Here is a 19,808-nt window from a genome sequence, read left to right as displayed (position 1 = left end):
GCATTTTTGTTCAGTGCCATTTTCCAGTTTTTTTCAAGAGTAAGTCTGCCCCGTCCACTCTCAAACTGTAACCTGTGGCCACCTATCGCAATACAGTCGTCCCTCGTTTACCGCGGCTAATTAATTCCAGGCCTGACTGGATTTATTAGTTATAAATCAAATAGAACGCTCTAAACATGAAATACTGTAACACCCACGTAGTCACCTTGACACGAATTTCACACAATATAGTAGGCTTGAGTGTGCGCTACTGTAGATTACAGTACTCGCCTGCAAGCTCCTCCAAGTGTCATTGCCATGGCTGTTACTGGCCCAATAAAACACGGCCATGAGGTGGAAATACTCAGTCAAATCCTAGGTAATTCTTAAATTATATCTGGGTTTCGATGTTGAAAGCACGGGTGTATGTTGTTCTGCAAAAACTGGATCAACCAGACAGTCAAGATAGGCACAGCCACTCGCTGTCCTGCGACGCTTTTCATATCGCTCACATCAAAGGCTCACCAATGTCTTGTGGAGCTGTGTTATTGGTGCGGAACAGGGGTCGGCAAACCCGCGGCTCCGGAGCCGCATGCGGCTCTTTGATCACTCTGATGCGGCTCAGCAGCTTACTTGCTGAACCCCCCCAATTTTCCCGTGAGACTTCCGGATTTCAGTGCCTCTCGCAGAAAACTCTCGGGATTAACATTCACCAACTTTCACCCTTACGGCTATAATAAGGGGCTATAATAAGGGCGTGCCATGATGGTACAATATTTGGCGCCCTCTACAATCTGTATTAACAGAGTGCCAGCCCAACAATTGTTATACAATATACATCTTCTGCTTGCACACGTACGTGACAGCAAGGCATACTTGGTCAACAGCCACACAGGTTACACTGACGGTGGTTATATAAAACAACTTTAACACTCTTACTAATAATGCGCCACACTTTGAACCAAAATCAAACAAGAATTTCGGGAGAACATCTGCACCTTAACACAACATAAACACAACAGAACAGACACCCAGAATCCCATGCAGCCCTGACTCTTCCGGGCTACATTATACACCCCTTCTACCACCAAACCCCGCCCCCCCCCCAACCCCCCCCCCCCCCCCCCCCCCTCTCTGTGCGTCGGTTGAGGTGGGTGGGGTTTGGTAGCGTGGGGTGTATAATGTATCCCGGAAGGGTTAGGGCTGCATGGGATTCTGGGTATTTGTCCTGTTGTGTTTATGTTGTGTTACGGTGCAGATGTTCTCCCGAAATTTGTTTGTCATTCTTGTTTGGTGTGGGTTCACAGTGTGGCGCATTATTAGTAAGAGTGTTAAAGTATTTTTTTTATACCGCCACCGTCAGTGTGAGCTGTGTGGTTGTTGACCAAGTATGCCTTGCTGTTACCTACGTGAGTAAAGCGGAAGACCCATACAACGTGAGGCTGATGAGGCACGCTGGTTGTAGCGGGTGCTATATGCTGTACCATCACGGCACGCATGACGCTGTCAAGCGCCATTCAATTAAAACCCGCGTGCCGCCCCAGCTTTCAAATTCCACATAAAGGTGTGGGCAGCGCGTCTGAGACCCCTGGTTATACATAGCACAAAGCAAAAAAAAAAAACTTTGTATGCAGTGTTATTTAAAAAAAAATTTGCGGCTCCCATTGTTTTCTATAATTTGTGAAACTGGTCAAAATGGCTCTTTGACTGGTAAAGGTTGCCGACCCCTGGTGTGGAAGATGAAGTGCATCAACATACTCCATCACCGCTTAGGAAAAGGGTAAATGCCTCATTACCGGTATATGTCAAAAGAGATTACATTTTTGGGTGTTAGGATTGATAACAATTTGGATGCAGGGAACTCACAAGCCAAATATTAAAACTGTTAAACTTATTCAAATTCAATGAACTGGTTTGATTGATTGATTGATTGATTGAAACTTTAATTAGTAGATTGCACAGTTCAGCACATATTCCGTACAATTGACCACTAAATGGTAACACCCGAATAAGTTTTTCAACTTGTTTAAGTCGGGGTCCACGTAAATCAATTATACTATCATCATAATACAGTCATCACACAAGTTAATCATCAGAGTATATACATTGAATTATTTACATTATTTACATTCCGGGGGGTGGGTTGAGGAGGGTTTGGTTGATAACAGCACTTCAGTCATCAACAATTGCATCATCAGAGAAATGGGCATTGAAACAGTGTAGGTCTGACTTGGTAGGATATGTACAGCGAGCAGAGAACATAGTGAGTTCAGATAGCATAAGAACATGTATATACATTTGATTATTTACATTTGGTTATTTACAATCCGGGGAGGTGGGATATGGAAGGGGGAGGGTGTTAGTTAAGGGTTGAAGTTGCCTGGAGGTGTTGTTTTAGTGCGGTTTTGAAGGAGGATAGAGATGCACTTTCTTTTACACTTGTTGTGAGTGCATTCCATATTGATGTGGCATAGAAGGAGAATGAGCTTAGACCTTGGTCAGATCGGAATCTGGGTTTAACTTGTTTTGTGGAACTCCCCCTGGTGTTGTGGTTATGGCGGAAGTAGTTTGACATGTACTTCGGTATCAGGGAGGTGTAGCGGATTTTATAGACTAGGCTCAGTGCAAGTTGTTTTACTCTGTCCTCCACCCTGAGCCAGCCCACTTTGGAGTGAGGTGTGATCTGGGGTGGAGGTCTAAAAGTAACCTGACTAGCTTGTTCTGGGATGTTTGGAGTCTAGATTTGAGGGTTTTGGAGGTGCTAGGGTACCAGGAGGTGCAAGCGTAATCGAAAAAGGGTTGAACGAGAGTTCCCGCTAGAATCTTCAAGGTGCTTTTGTTGACCAAAGAGGAGATTCTGTAGAGAAATCTCGTTCGTTGGTTGACCTTTCTGATTACCTTGGTTGCCATTTTATCACAGGATAGATTATCCTCTAGAATGGAACCTAGGTAGGTGACCTCATCTTTCCTGGTGATAACAATGTCACCCACTTCTATAGTGAAGTCACTGACTTTCTTGAGATTGATTTGGGACCCAAATAGGATGGATTCCGTTTTACCTAAGTGTATGGATAGTTTGTCAGCGAGCCAGGTGCAAATACTAAGGAGTTCAGCACTGAGGATTTTTTCCACCTGTGACACGTCCTTGCCGGATACCAGCAGGGCCGAGTCATCCGCAAACAGGAACAATTCACAGTCGCATGCTGATGACATGTCATTTACGTATATTAGGAACAGTAAAGCATCAAAAGTAGCAATTAGATCACTGAATTTGATTTGCCTCCTGTACACAATCTCAGTCACTTACTCACTTCGTGTGTGTGTGTCTGTCTCTGTCTCTATCTCTGTTTCTGTCCCTGTGACAAACATTGAACAACAAGGAAGCTAGCTCATGATGTCAGTCAGTGCAGAGAGGAGACCCAAACGCCTCCAAACTGCAAATGAGATGCGCATGTGCTAAGATGCCACGTTTCCACCTTGGTTTGACAGAGCGAGATGTAAATGTAAATATTTCTTCTCTGTCATGTCAAGCTAATATAAATCACTGCAACTTCCTAAATTCCATCGTTCTTGTTTATGAGCCAGTCATTAGATTTGGTAAGTTAGTGAATATCACAATCGTCCAGTCTTTTGATCAAATTTGATACTCAACAATGCAGAACAACATTTAAAAAAACCCAACTAAGAATCAAAAGAAGAAAGTTAATTTGCAGTTCTAATCAAACTCATTTTTTTAAATTCCCTTTTGTATTTCACTGTCTATTGCAGGGGTGCTCATTACGTCGATCGCGATCTACCGGTCGATCTCGGAGGGTGTGTCAGTCGATCACCAGCCAGGCATTAAAAAAATAGTCCTAAAAATGAGCGATCATAAATCTTCACTATGACGTCACTTTCGTCACTTGATTGACATTCACGGCACCCGAGGGTCTTCTGAGATGACGCTGGCTGCTGCCAGCTCATTAAAATTACCGACTGGAAGGCGAGAAACACTTTATTTCAACAGACTCTGGCGCCGTACCTGTCGTCAAAACTCCAAAGACCGACTGCACAGTTGCGCTAACAAAACGAGTCTCAGAAAGCTGGCGTGCACAAGCTAGCAAGCTACGGAGTTTGCCGACAATGTATTTCTTGTAAAGTGTATACAAAGGAGTACGGAAGCTGGACAAATAAGATGCCAAAAACCAACCACTTTCATGTGGTATTGGACAGAAAGGAGGACTTTTTTCTCCTCCATTCGAAAATGCGGACGTTTTTAGCACCACTGTCTGATTCAAACCAATGCAAGTCATCAGAATCAGGTAATACACCAACTTATATTCTTGTCTTCATGAAAGAAAGGAATCTATATGTGTTAAACATGCTTGTATTATCTTTAAACACCTTAACTTGTTAACAATATTAACTATATGTGTTAAACATGCCTGCATTATCTTTAAACACCTTTAACTTATTAACAATATTAACTATATGTGTTAAACATGCTTGTATTATCATTAAACACCTTTAACTTGTTAACAATATTAACTATATGTGTTAAACATGCCTGCATTATCTTTAAACACCTTTAACTTATTAACAATATTAACTATATGTGTTAAACATGCCTGCATTATCTTTAAACACCTTTAACTTGTTAACAATATTAACTATATGTATTAAACATACTTGTATTATCATTAAACACCTTTAATTTATTAACAATATTAACTATATGTATTAAACATTCTTGTATTATCATTAAACACCTTTAATTTATTAACAATATTAACTATGTGTTAAACATGATTGCATTATCATTAAACACCTTTAATTTATTAACAATATTAACTATATACGTTAAACATGCTTGCATTATCATTAAACACCTTTAACTTATTAACAAAAACATATATTTCATAAATAAGTAAATATAAATTATATATATGAATGAGGTAGATCCCCACGACTTGATCAATTGAAAAGTAGCTCGCCTGCAGAAAAAGTGTGAGCACCCCTGGTCTATTGCAATAAATTATACAAATGAGGCGTTTACGTCACCGAGCAACTTTTAGGACAGCAAATAGCTACTTTTCTTACTGAGGAGTTTTTACATTCAGACGTTCCACCGCGTCGAAGCAAACAGTAAAAGGCAGATTTGCTTCACTCAAAGTTTGTCATCCGTTGGCAGTGGTGTGCAGCACAGTCGTTTGTCTTTTTAACGGTCTTCATTTTGCACGCTCTCTGCCCACAAGGCAACACCGGTCCATCTACATGTCTGACTTTAGTTTAATTTTTACTGTTCATTCAGTTGTTTTCCAGCAGCTTAACCCTTTTCTTCTCTGTTTGTTCCAGATCCGGTGAAACTGCATCAAGCGTCTTCTGTGTTGTAACATATTTCCTCTGTTTCCTTCTACAATCGGACCCTTTTAAGTTCATCAAAATGCTAACTTAAATGCTTGTGATTGAATGATGGTTAATAAATGTAGCCTGTAATGACAATTGGATGTTCTTGGACTCATGTGTGTGTTTATTAATACAAGTTTTGGAAGGCTAGCAATTTAAAATGTGCTGCAATCATGCGATCAAGCCAGCCTACGCCAGCCCGTGGCTTAAAGACACCACGTCCACCGAAAGGTATTTCTTGACTTCACACCTTCTGTTGCAATCATAACTCAGTCATAACAAAATGTTGATAGGTGCCTTCTTATTTTATTCCGTCCTGATTGTGGCGGATCTACAGTCGTCGAATTGTGAGAATTGTTCGCTCAGGTGCATACGCCAGGTAAGATCCCACTCTCTTTTTGTGCATGTCTTCCAGTCACGCATTCACAACATCAACACAGAAGCTGCTCAGTAACTTTGTGTAAATGGGGCGGTATAGCTCGGTTGGTAGAGCGGCCGTGCCAGCAACTTGAGGGTTGCAGGTTCGATCCCCGCTTCCGCCATCCTAGTCACTGCCGTTGTGTCCTTGGGCAAGACACTTTACCCACCTGCTCCCAGTGCCACCCACACTGGTTTAAATGTAACTTAGATATTAGGTCTCACAATGTAAAGCGCTTTGAGTCACTTGAGAAAAAGCGCTATATAAATGTAATTCACTTCACTTCACAATGCTGAGTGAAGATCATTCCCGAAAAATGCTGTTATACGTTGACAAAATTGTATTATTAGGCCGAATAATATGTTCAAAATATGACAGAACTTATTTGGCTAATTGTGTTACTGTTAATATTGATTTAATTAATATGTTTTCCCATTGATTTAGTATCTTTTTTTTGTTTTACATTTTTGTTGCAATTAAACATATATATATATATATATATATATATATATATATATATATATATATATATATATATATATTTATATATATATATCAGTGACGTGCGGTGAGGTTGATGGCTGGTGAGGCACTGACTTCATCACAGTCAGATTTACAAACATATGAACCCTAAAGAGTATCTTATTCACCATTTGATTGGCAGCAGTTAACGGGTCATGTTTAAAAGCTCATACCAGCATTCTTCCCTGCTTGGCACTCAGCATCAAGGGTTGGAATTGGGGGTTAAATCACCAAAAATGATTCCCAGGCGCGGCGCCGCTGCTGCCCACTGCTCCCCTCACCTCCCAGGGGGTGATCAAGGGGATGGGTCAAATGCAGAGGACAAATTTCATTACACCTAGTGTGTGTGTGACAATCCTTGGTACTTTAACTTAACTTTAACTTTACACATACAAACTGTAGCACACAAAAAAGCACATTTAATAAAAAAAAACGTTATTATGGTCTTACCTTTACTTAGAAATTAAGTCCATGCGCCGCAACTAAAGCCCTCACTTAAACTTTCCACGTGCAAGATTGAATCTATTTAAAAAAGTGTAACCGAGGGTTTATAAATGTCGCCTATACTGTATGAAACTACAAAATAACAAACAAACACCTTCTTTCAAAAACCTCCGCAACGTGACATCACTTCCGCTCTTAGCGCCTTCAAAATAAGAGCTCAAGGCATATACTGTATAACAGCGCATAACAGGAACTTAACATCACAAAGAGGAAAGCCCATGAAAATAGGTTACAAAAGTTATTTAATAAGAAGCCAAAAAGTGCAAAAACAATAATGTTCGTGTTGGAGGAGTTGTGAATTAGGTACACCTGCAGTCTGCAGGTGTATCTAATGTTGTGTCCCTGCAGTCATTCACAACTCCTCCAACCCCAACATTATTGTTTTTGCACTTTTTGGCTTCTTATGAAATATTTTTTTTAAATAGATTCACTCTTGCACGTGGAAAGTTTAAGTGTGGGCTTTAGTTGATATAACAATTCTACGGCGGGGGTGCAGGAGGCGAGCCTCACACAGTGTGTCTTTTGCAGCCGTTTTATGATCGCTCAGCACAAGAAATACTTTACACACATACAGTTGTTGACAAAATACACTGTACATTATATACCTCAGCTAACTAAACTATGGAAATGTATAATATAGTTCATATAGCAATACAGTCTCACTGCACAGCAGGCCAGCAGTTAGCCGAGTCATTGCGCAATCCATGTTGCGGCACTGAGTGACGTGCCTCAACTGGCTGCTGTTCACCGCACCGTCTCTTCTCAGTATTTGAACGGCAAATGTGAAAATTCAGCGATTTTGAATAAAAATAATCTAAAACAGGTGAAGTTAAATGGAAAATAACTTTATAGTATAATCACTGGATACATATAACAATTTAAATTTTTTTTTTCTTTTTACATTTTTTTTCTTTCCATGATGGCAGGTGAGGCGGGGCCTCACCTGCCTCTAGTGACTGCACGTCACTGGTATATATATATATTTTATAACAGCTAATGATTTGAAAATGTTGTTGCATAATCAGAGAATATTAAAGGTTAGAAGATTTAATACTTTCTTTCACAGCATAGAATGGGCAAACTCTTCAGGCCAAGACTCAGCTGTCTACCTGTACCTCAGGGAGAAACAGCACTCCTTTGAAAACAAAAATATACAGATTCTGGACAGGGAGGACAGGACGGGTGGTAAGAAAGAGTGAGGGAAGCCGTCTGTGTCAAGGTTGGAAAACCATGCCTGAACAGAGGAGGTGGTCTGCGACACCACCTATTAGAAATCATAAATGATTAATGTCAAATATTATGCCAACATTATATATTGTAATGATTTTTTTTTTTATCACTAACTGAATACAAATGTGTTATTATGACAAATGACTTATGACTTTTGACCACCCTAACAAATACATTTTATTTGCATGATCATCACTTATAGAACACAAATGATGAGCAATAATTCAACAGTGATGCAATGCCATGCCTCTCAGACAAGAATGATGTCATGCCATGCCTCTCGTCCAATCAGATCTGGTGTGATTTTTTCCTTGTTCTGCTTACAGCCAATAGTGGAAATATTTAACATCTGTGATTTGCTGTAATGATGTAACCACTTGACCTACATGGCTCATCCCCTCTGGATGAGGTCATACCATCTCTTGGATTGTATTTAATTTGTTGTTGTTCTGTTGCAGAGATGTTGTCCTGCAACGTGTCTTCTTTTTGGATCTTTGCCGTAGCAAAACCTATCATTTGTCAGTTCACAGTAACACTACACTTTTGCTATTACTCGCCTATTGTTTGTGTATACAAACTCCCGTCAAGCTTAGTTTATGCTGTTTAACATCTTATAAACTCTATTGTGATAGCTTACAGAGTTGCTGTTTGGTATGAGAAAATATCCACTGGCTTCACTGCATATTCAGTAATAATTGTGCATTGTTTTAGTTAGATTACACAACAACTTTGTAAAGTGTATGTAAACAATTGAACTACGGTACTGTAAATAAGGTCCCACAATAATGTATTGGAAGTGTGTTGACCAAATATAGATTGAAATTGGAATTTAGACAAGTTAAAAGAGCTTTTAAAAGTTGGAAGGCTTTATTTTAAGATGTTTAGCAAAGCCTCTTTGTGTGTGTGTTTTTTAAGTACAAAGCTGTCTTTGTGAAAGTGTGAGCATATATACAGGAGGTCCAAACGAACTAGAGGCGGGTCAGAGACGGTACAACCGTGTTTGAAATGTTCATTACCACCACCTACATGATTAGATTTAGATTTAGATTTATTGGTCCCCTTTGGGAAATTCATTGTCACTGCTGTACATTTAAACAATAGACATTACACATCACAAAAAATAACAAAAAGACATCCTACATGACCAACACACATTTACAGGCTTGTCAGACAGGTCGGCCGGGCCTGCTGTTAAGGGCATGATGGGTGGATTATTAGCCAGCATGAGCCTTAGTGGCGGCGATATGCTTTGATCGATCGATTGATTGATTATTAGTAGATTGCACAGTACAGTGCATATTGTTGTTTATTGTTTATTGAATGGATCCCCATTAGCTGACGCCAAGGCGACTGCTAGTCTTCCTGGGGTCAATATAGGAGCATACAAAATTAAAATACAAAGAATACATGCATTACCAGACATTATACAATGGAAAAATACAACATAAGATAAAAAGCTAGTTAAAACCAGTATTAAAAATTCACGTCTTGTGGGCAGCTGCAATAGGTGTATCTTCAAAGCTGTCTTGAATGACAATTTACTTTGTGAGAGATTAATGTGAGATGGCAACCCATTCCAGAATGATGTACATCTATACATGACTGTATGTTTGAGGAGATTGGTCCTGGGAGCAGGAAGTGCCAAATAGCCATTGCTGGCATTCCTAGTGTCATGAATATGTGTGTTAGTCGATTTTAAAAACTGTTTGTAAAAGTAATCAAGTTCTAAAGAACATAAGGAGACTACAATGCATCTTTTGTTCAACAGACAACCAGGACAGGCGTGAATGCATAAATGAAATATTAGTGCGCAAAGAACATTTAAGTAGCAGTCTAGCCGCTCTGTTCTGAACAAGTTGCAGTTTGTTCAGGTCATACTTGCCAACCCTCCCGGATTTTCCGGGAGACTCCCGAAATTCAGCGCCTCACCCGAAAACCTCCCGGGACACATTTTCTCCCGAAATTCAGGCGGACCTGAGTGACGTGTCCGCAGCCTTTTTTCACATCCGCTTTCCCACAATATAAACAGCGTGCCTGCCCAATGACGTTATAACTGTAGAATGACCGAGGGCGAGTTCTTGGTTTCTTATGTGGGTTTATTGTTAGGCAGTTTCATTAACGTCCTCCCAGCGCGGTAACAACACACAACAGCAGTCACGTTTTTTGTCTACCGTAAAGCAGTTCGTCTGCCGTAAACAGCAATGTTGTGACACTCTTAAACAGGACAATACTGCCATCTACTGTACATGCATATGTGACAATAACATCTAGGGCTTTTAGAGAGTGCAGTGCACAACTGCGCACACACCAAGGAGACGAAGCAGAATGCATCATCAGAGAGGGTGTTCAGCATGGTTAGAAAAATAGTGACAGAGAATAGAACAAGGATGGACAATTCAACCCTTAACTCAACAATCAATCAATCAATCAATCTTTATTTATATAGCCCTAAATCACAAGTGTCTCACAGGGCTGCACAAGCCACAACGACATCCTCGGTACAAAGCCCACATAAGGGCAAGGAAAAACTCACCCCAGTGGGACGTCGATGTGAATGACTGAGAAACCTTGGAGAGGACCGCATATGTGGGTAACCCCCCCCCTCTAGGGGAGACCGAAAGCAATGGATGTCGAGTGGGTCTGACATAATATTGTGAGAGTCCAGTCCATAGTGGATCCAACATAATAGTAAGAGTCCAGTCCATAGTGGGGCCAGCAGGACACCATCCCGAGCGGAGACGGGTCAGCAGCACAGAGATGTTCCCAGCCGATGCACAGGCGAGCGGTCCACCCCGGGTCCCGACTCTGGACAGCCAGCACTTCATCCATGGCCACCGGACCTGTGCTCCCCCCCCCCCCCCCCTCAAGGAAAAGGGGAGCAGAGGAGAAAAGAAAGGAAACGGCAGATCAACTGGTCTAACAGGGGGGCTATTTAAAGGCTAGAGTATACAAATGAGTTTTAAGATGGGACTTAAAAACTTCTACTGAGGTAGCATCTCTAATTGTTACTGCTAGAACATTCCATAGTACTGGAGCCCGAATAGAAAACGCTCTATAGCCCGCAGACTTTTTTTGGGCTCTGGGAATCACTAATAAGCCGGAGTTCTTTGAACGCAAATTTCTTGCCGGGACATATGGTACAATGCAATCGACAAGATAGGACGGAGCTAGACCGTGTAGTATTTTATACGTAAGTAGTAAAACCTTAAAGTCACATCTTAAGTGCACAGGAAGCCAGTGCAGGTGAGCCAGTATAGGCGTAATATGATCAAACTTTCTTGTTCTTGTCAAAAGTCTAGCAGCCGCATTTTGTACCAATTGTAATCTTTTAATGCTAGACATAGGGAGACCCGAAAATAATACGTTACAGTGAGTAGATGAGTGTTATGTGTGTGTATATGTGTAAATAAATGAACACTGAAATTCAAGTATTTCTCTTATTTATATATATATATATATATATATATATATTTGTTGCGTTTTGGACCAGTTGTTCCTCCCAGGGAATTCAAGTCACAATTCGCTCCCAAGTTCTTTCCGACACTTAAAGCTGAGTTGAAAAACCACCAGAGACAGAATAGGTATTTTCTTGTATATTCTCAAAGCTTTGCCAATATACATTTTGATTGAGACCAGTCTAACCATAGAACATTCTCTTGTGCCTCCCCAAAATGGTCTCCCTTCCCAACGCCAAAAACCTCTCTTTCCTTCCCCCTCCCTAGCCATAACAAAATGCTAGTCACAACACATTCCAAAGAACTCAAGGGCAACACACAGTATACTTGCTGACAGAGCATCAAGAGAATAAATGGACAACACGAGCTGTGTTCAAATATGACTAAGAAATGAAAGAAGTACAACTTAAATTCAGATATATGTAAATATCTGCCTCTGACAATATATATATATATACAGGTAAAAGCCAGTAAATTAGAATATTTTGAAAAACTTGATTTATTTCAGTAATTGCATTCAAAAGGTGTAACTTGTACATTATATTTATTCATTGCACACAGACTGATGCATTCAAATGTTTATTTCATTTAATTTTGATGATTTGAAGTGGCAACAAATGAAAATCCAAAATTCCGTGTGTCACAAAATTAGAATATTACTTAAGGCTAATACAAAAAAGGGATTTTTAGAAATGTTGGCCAACTGAAAAGTATGAAAATGAAAAATATGAGCATGTACAATACTCAATACTTGGTTGGAGCTCCTTTTGCCTCAATTACTGCGTTAATGCGGCGTGGCATGGAGTCGATGAGTTTCTGGCACTGCTCAGGTGTTATGAGAGCCCAGGTTGCTCTGATAGTGGCCTTCAACTCTTCTGCGTTTTTGGGTCTGGCATTCTGCATCTTCCTTTTCACAATACCCCACAGATTTTCTATGGGGCTAAGGTCAGGGGAGTTGGCGGGCCAATTTAGAACAGAAATACCATGGTCGGTAAACCAGGCACGGGTGGATTTTGCGCTGTGTGCAGGCGCCAAGTCCTGTTGGAACTTGAAATCTCCATCTCCATAGAGCAGGTCAGCAGCAGGAAGCATGAAGTGCTCTAAAACTTGCTGGTAGACGGCTGCGTTGACCCTGGATCTCAGGAAACAGAGTGGACCGACACCAGCAGATGACATGGCACCCCAAACCATCACCCAACCATGCAAATTTTGCATTTCCTTTGGAAATCGAGGTCCCAGAGTCTGGAGGAAGACAGGAGAGGCACAGGATCCACGTTGCCTGAAGTCTAGTGTAAAGTTTCCACCATCAGTGATGGTTTGGGGTGCCATGTCATCTGCTGGTGTCGGTCCACTCTGTTTCCTGAGATCCAGGGTCAACGCAGCCGTCTACCAGCAAGTTTTAGAGCACTTCATGCTTCCTGCTGCTGACCTGCTCTATGGAGATGGAGATTTCAAGTTCCAACAGGACTTGGCGCCTGCACACAGCGCAAAATCCACCCGTGCCTGGTTTACCGACCATGGTATTTCTGTTCTAAATTGGCCCGCCAACTCCCCTGACCTTAGCCCCATAGAAAATCTGTGGGGTATTGTGAAAAGGAAGATGCAGAATGCCAGACCCAAAAACGCAGAAGAGTTGAAGGCCACTATCAGAGCAACCTGGGCTCTCATAACACCTGAGCAGTGCCAGAAACTCATCGACTCCATGCCACGCCGCATTAACGCAGTAATTGAGGCAAAAGGAGCTCCAACCAAGTATTGAGTATTGTACACGCTCATATTTTTCATTTTCATACTTTTCAGTTGGCCAACATTTCTAAAAATCCCTTTTTTGTATTAGCCTTAAGTAATATTCTAATTTTGTGACACACGGAATTTTGGATTTTCATTTGTTGCCACTTCAAATCATCAAAATTAAATGAAATAAACATTTGAATGCATCAGTCTGTGTGCAATGAATAAATATAATGTACAAGTTACACCTTTTGAATGCAATTACTGAAATAAATCAAGTTTTTCAAAATATTCTAATTTACTGGCTTTTACCTGTGTGTGTATATATATATATATATAAATAGAATTCACTGAAGGTCAAGTATTTCTTATATATGTACTGTATATATATATATATATGAAATACTTGACTTGGTGAATTCTACCTGTAAATATACTCCCCTCTTAACCACACCCCCCCCGACCACGTCCCCCACCCCCCACCCCCACCTCCCGAAATCGGAGGTCTCAAGGTTGGCAAGTATGACTAAACCTCCCCTGGAGTTATTTCTCTTTAACAATACAAGATTTATGATGTCAAGCTAATGGAAATTGCCCGAGAGACTGTGAGGTTTGAATTGTTTATTCATGTTTTTTTCCCCACATGGTGGTGATCAATAATCATGTATTTGTTTATTGTTTTCCTTTTCTGCAGGCATCGGCTTTCTGCGAGGCTTCCAGGTGTCCTTGAAGTCCTTAAGAAGGTCCGATATTACCTGTCAACTTTTTCTCTTCCAGACAAACCTGAACTTCCAGCGTCCCATGCTGAAAAGGTATTTTTGTTAGACACACAAACACACACACACATTTACATGTACACTACACATTTTTACATGTACACATACATATGTACACAAATATACATTTACATATACAAACGTTTGTACTTCTTTGCCTTTTCAATCCATATATTTTAGTGTTTGGGCTAAAAAAATAAGTACATTTTCAGTAAAAGACCATTCAATTAGAAAAAGTCCAAATGACTATCAATGACCCAGCACATTATAACTGCATGTATTACATTAATACACATCCATATTTTGATATTTAGGCTCTTAACAAATATACTGTACTGTACATAATTTAAAAAAAAAGTATTTTATAGTGCATATTGTTCTTTCATGGGAATATGAGCTTTAGAAAAACTTTGTATGACTTGCGTGCGCGACAATACTTAACCTTTTCTGCAGATAGTTTTCCTATAAATACCAATGTTATCGGAGCAAGTTCCATACTCACCACTAGTTAGTGCCTTGCACCCACTCACACTCCTGTTGGAGTTGAAGCCAAAGGGGGCGGGGCTTCCTTAGTGAGAGGGTGAGATGTGTGAAGTGCTGTCATTGGGAAGGAGTTAAGAGTAAAGCCGCTGCTCCTCCACCTTGAGAGGAGCCGGGTGAGGTGGTTCTGGTAACTGGCCAGGATGCCCCCAGGAACCTTTATTTAAATTGAAACAAATGAGGTCCTCATTCAAATCCAAAACCCCAAACTATGTAATGGAATAGATCCCTATACATTATTTTTTTTTTAAATGTGTCGAGTGATATCAAGGATTATCTGTTGGTTGGGTTCCCAGACATATGGAACTATTGTTCTCCAGACAATCCGACTTAAACAAGTTGAAAAACTTATTGGGGTGTTACCATTTAGTGGTCAATTGTACGGAATATGTACTTCACTGTGCAACCTACTAATACAAGTCTCAATCAATCAATCAAACATCCTTCTACACCACAAAACAGATAAAAACTTGTAAAAGCATGGAGGTCCGCAACTTCTTTGTGTGTTGCTGGGTCAAGGACATTGGTATCAAGACTCCCCCGGGTATAAATATGCGTCATTTTTGCTCAGGTAAGGTCGCATTTCATGATTTAACGTCGCGTATACCGCCATGTTTGTTGCTGTTGCACACGCCGTTTACGAGTAGCGTGTTTTTGCCCGTCTGTATCAAATATAACTATAACATTGTGTATGTGCTGAGAGCTTCATTCTTGCCTTTGGTAAAAGCTGAACTATTTCAGGTTTTGCTCACATTTGCTTGTTGGTACTTTTCTGGTAGCAAAAATGTGTTTACGAAATACAAATAGTATCAAGATAATACTTAAATGGGAAATAATACCCGTTAGAAGTATATCAAACAAAGCTCTAACGAAGTGATCACTGCAAACTCATGCATTCTTCGACTCTGCTCCCTTGGACTGGAGTGTGAGCTGTATGCTTTTCTCCCCGTCGTTTCCTGAAATCTTTCATTCTTCCGCCCTTCTTGATTACCTCTCCAGGAACTCTGAAGAAACGTTTATCCTTCTCGTGATTGTCCCGGCAAGAAATCTGCGTTCAAAGAACTCGGACTTATTAGTGATTCCCAGAGCCCAAAGAAAAGTCTACGGGCTATAGAGCGTTTTCTATTGGGGCTCCAGTACTCTGGAATGTTCTAGCAGTAACAGTTAGAGATGCTACCTCAGTAGAAGCATTTAAGTCCCATCTTAAAACTCATTTGTATACTCTAGCCTTTAAATAGACCCCCTTTTAGACCAGTTGATCTGCTGTTTCTTTTCTGCTCTGCCCCCCTCTCCTTCGTGGAGGGGGGAAGGGCAAAGATTCGGTGACCACAGATGACGTGCTGGCTGTCCAAAGTCGGGACCCAGGGTGGACCACTCATCTGTGCATCAGTTGGGGACATCTCTGCACTGCTGACCTGTCTCCGCTCGGGATGGTCTCCTGCTGGCCCCACTATGGACTGGACTCTCACTATTATGTTAGATCCACTATGGACTGGACTCTCACACTATTATGTTAGATCCACTATGGACTGGACTCTCACACTATTATGTTAGATCCACCGTGGACTGGACTCTCACACTATTATGTTAGATCCACTATGGACTGGACTCTCACACTATTATGTTAGATCCACTATGGACTGGACTCTCACACTATTATGTTAGATCCACTATGGACTGGACTCACACTATTATGTTAGATCCACTATGGACTGGACTCTCACACTATTATGTTAGATCCACTATGGACTGGACTCTCACTATTATGTTAGATCCACTGTGGACCGGACTCTCACTATTATGTTAGATCCACTATGGACTGGACTCTCACACTATTATGTTAGATCCACTATGGACTGGACTCTCACACTATTATGTTAGATCCACTATGGACTGGACTCTCACAATATTATGTTAGATCCACTATAGACTGGACTCACTATTGTTAGATCCACTATGGACTGGACTCTCACACTATTATGTTAGATCCACTATGGACTGGACTCTCACAATATTATGTTAGATCCACCATGGACTGGACTTTCACACTATTATGTTAGATCCACTATGGACTGGACTCTCACAATATTATGTTAGATCCACTATGGACTGGACTCTCACTATTATGTTAGATCCACTATGGACTGGACTCTCACACTACTATGCTAGATCCACTACAGACTGGACTCTCACAATATTATGTTAGATCCACTATGGACTGGACTCTCACACTATTATGTTAGATCCACTACGGACTGGACTCTCACACTATTATGTTAGATCCACTATGGACCGGACTCTCACACTATTTTGTTAGATCCACTACGGACTGGACTCTCACACTATTATGTTAGGTCCACTATGGACCGGACTCTCACACTATTATGTTAGATCCACTATGGACTGGACTCTCACACTATTATGTTAGATCCACTATGGACTGGACTCTCACACTATTATGTTAGATCCACTATGGACTGGACTCTCACACTATTATGTTAGATACACTATGGACTGTTCTCTCACACTATTATGTTAGATCCACTATGGACTGGACTCTCACACTATTATGTTAGATCCACTGTGGACCGGACTCTCACACTATTATGTTAGATCCACTGTGGACCGGACTCTCACACTATTATGTTAGATCCACTATGGACTGGACTCTCACACTATTATGTTAGATCCACTATGGACTGGACTCTCACAATATTATGTTATATCCACTATGGACTGGACTCTCACACTATTATGTTAGATCCACTATGGACTGGACTCTCACACTATTATGTTAGATCCACTATGGACTGGACTCTCACTATTATGTTAGATCCACTATGGACTGGACTCTCACTATTATGTTAGATTCACTATGGACTGGACTCTCACTATTATGTTAGATCCACTATGGACTGGACTCTCACTATTTTGTTCGATCCACTATGGACCGGACTCACACTATTATGTTAGATCCACTATGGACTGGACTCTCACACTATTATGTTAGATCCACTATGGACTGGACTCTCACACTATTATGTTAGATCCACTATGGACTGGACTCTCACACTATTATGTTAGATCCACTATGGACTGGACTCTCACACTATTATGTTAGATCCACTATGGACTGGACTCTCACACTATTATGTTAGATCCACTGTGGACCGGACTCTCACACTATTATGTTAGATCCACTATGGACTGGACTCTTACACTATTATGTTAGATCCACTATGGACTGAACTCTCACTATTATGTTAGATCCACTATGGACTGGACTCTCACACTATTATGTTAGATCCACTATGGACTGGACTCTCACACTATTATGTTAGATCCACTATGGACTGGACTCTCACACTATTACCGGTATGTTAGATCCACTATGGACTGGACTCTCACACTATTATGTTAGATCCACCGTGGACTGGACTCTCACACTATTATGTTAGATCCACTATGGACTGGACTCTCACACTATTATGTTAGATCCACTATGGACTGGACTCTCACACTATTATGTTAGATCCACTATGGACTGGACTCTCACTATTATGTTAGATCCACTGTGGACCGGACTCTCACACTATTATGTTAGATCCACTATGGACTGGACTCTCACACTATTATGTTAGATCCACTATGGACTGGACTCCCACTATTATGTTAGATCCACTATGGACTGGACTCTCACACTATTATGTTAGATCCACTATGGACTGGACTCTCACAATATTATGTTAGATCCACTATAGACTGGACTCACTATTGTTAGATCCACTATGGACTGGACTCTCACACTATTATGTTAGATCCACTATGGACTGGACTCTCACAATATTATGTTAGATCCACCATGGACTGGACTTTCACACTATTATGTTAGATCCACTATGGACTGGACTCTCACAATATTATGTTAGATCCACTATGGACTGGACTCTCACTATTATGTTAGATCCACTATGGACTGGACTCTCACACTACTATGCTAGATCCACTACAGACTGGACTCTCACAATATTATGTTAGATCCACTATGGACTGGACTCTCACACTATTATGTTAGATCCACTACGGACTGGACTCTCACACTATTATGTTAGATCCACTATGGACCGGACTCTCACACTATTTTGTTAGATCCACTACGGACTGGACTCTCACACTATTATGTTAGGTCCACTATGGACCGGACTCTCACACTATTATGTTAGATCCACTATGGACTGGACTCTCACACTATTATGTTAGATCCACTATGGACTGGACTCTCACACTATTATGTTAGATCCACTATGGACTGGACTCTCACACTATTATGTTAGATACACTATGGACTGTTCTCTCACACTATTATGTTAGATCCACTATGGACTGGACTCTCACACTATTATGTTAGATCCACTGTGGACCGGACTCTCACACTATTATGTTAGATCCACTGTGGACCGGACTCTCACACTATTATGTTAGATCCACTATGGACTGGACTCTCACACTATTATGTTAGATCCACTATGGACTGGACTCTCACAATATTATGTTATATCCACTATGGACTGGACTCTCACACTATTATGTTAGATCCACTATGGACTGGACTCTCACACTATTATGTTAGATCCACTATGGACTGGACTCTCACTATTATGTTAGATCCACTATGGACTGGACTCTCACTATTATGTTAGATTCACTATGGACTGGACTCTCACTATTATGTTAGATCCACTATGGACTGGACTCTCACTATTTTGTTCGATCCACTATGGACCGGACTCACACTATTATGTTAGATCCACTATGGACTGGACTCTCACACTATTATGTTAGATCCACTATGGACTGGACTCTCACACTATTATGTTAGATCCACTATGGACTGGACTCTCACACTATTATGTTAGATCCACTATGGACTGGACTCTCACACTATTATGTTAGATCCACTATGGACTGGACTCTCACACTATTATGTTAGATCCACTGTGGACCGGACTCTCACACTATTATGTTAGATCCACTATGGACTGGACTCTTACACTATTATGTTAGATCCACTATGGACTGAACTCTCACTATTATGTTAGATCCACTATGGACTGGACTCTCACACTATTATGTTAGATCCACTATGGACTGGACTCTCACACTATTATGTTAGATCCACTATGGACTGGACTCTCACACTATTACCGGTATGTTAGATCCACTATGGACTGGACTCTCACACTATTATGTTAGATCCACCGTGGACTG

General features: G+C 40.8%; 2 protein-coding genes across 2 annotated transcripts in view; both read left to right on the top strand.

The window, feature by feature from the left end:
- The window catches only part of fam50a (family with sequence similarity 50 member A), a 36,929-nt gene extending 31,464 nt beyond the window's left edge, over positions 1 to 5,465 (top strand). Inside the window, exon 13 of the mRNA XM_061974086.1 lies at positions 5,314 to 5,465. Coding sequence (XP_061830070.1) covers positions 5,314 to 5,322 — 9 coding nt within the window. The 3' untranslated portion in view covers positions 5,323 to 5,465. The remainder of the gene's footprint in view (positions 1 to 5,313) is intronic.
- An 8,443-nt stretch (positions 5,466 to 13,908) lies between these two features.
- Positions 13,909 to 19,808, top strand: part of LOC133612727 (interleukin-17 receptor D-like) — a 35,549-nt gene continuing 29,649 nt past the window's right edge. Inside the window, exon 1 of the mRNA XM_061970394.1 lies at positions 13,909 to 14,036. The gene's annotated coding sequence lies outside the window, so the exon portion shown is untranslated. The remainder of the gene's footprint in view (positions 14,037 to 19,808) is intronic.

This window comes from Nerophis lumbriciformis, linkage group LG01, assembly GCF_033978685.3.
Source record: "Nerophis lumbriciformis linkage group LG01, RoL_Nlum_v2.1, whole genome shotgun sequence".
Classification (NCBI taxonomy): domain Eukaryota; kingdom Metazoa; phylum Chordata; class Actinopteri; order Syngnathiformes; family Syngnathidae; genus Nerophis; species Nerophis lumbriciformis.
This window is presented reverse-complemented; position numbering and strand designations above follow the sequence as displayed.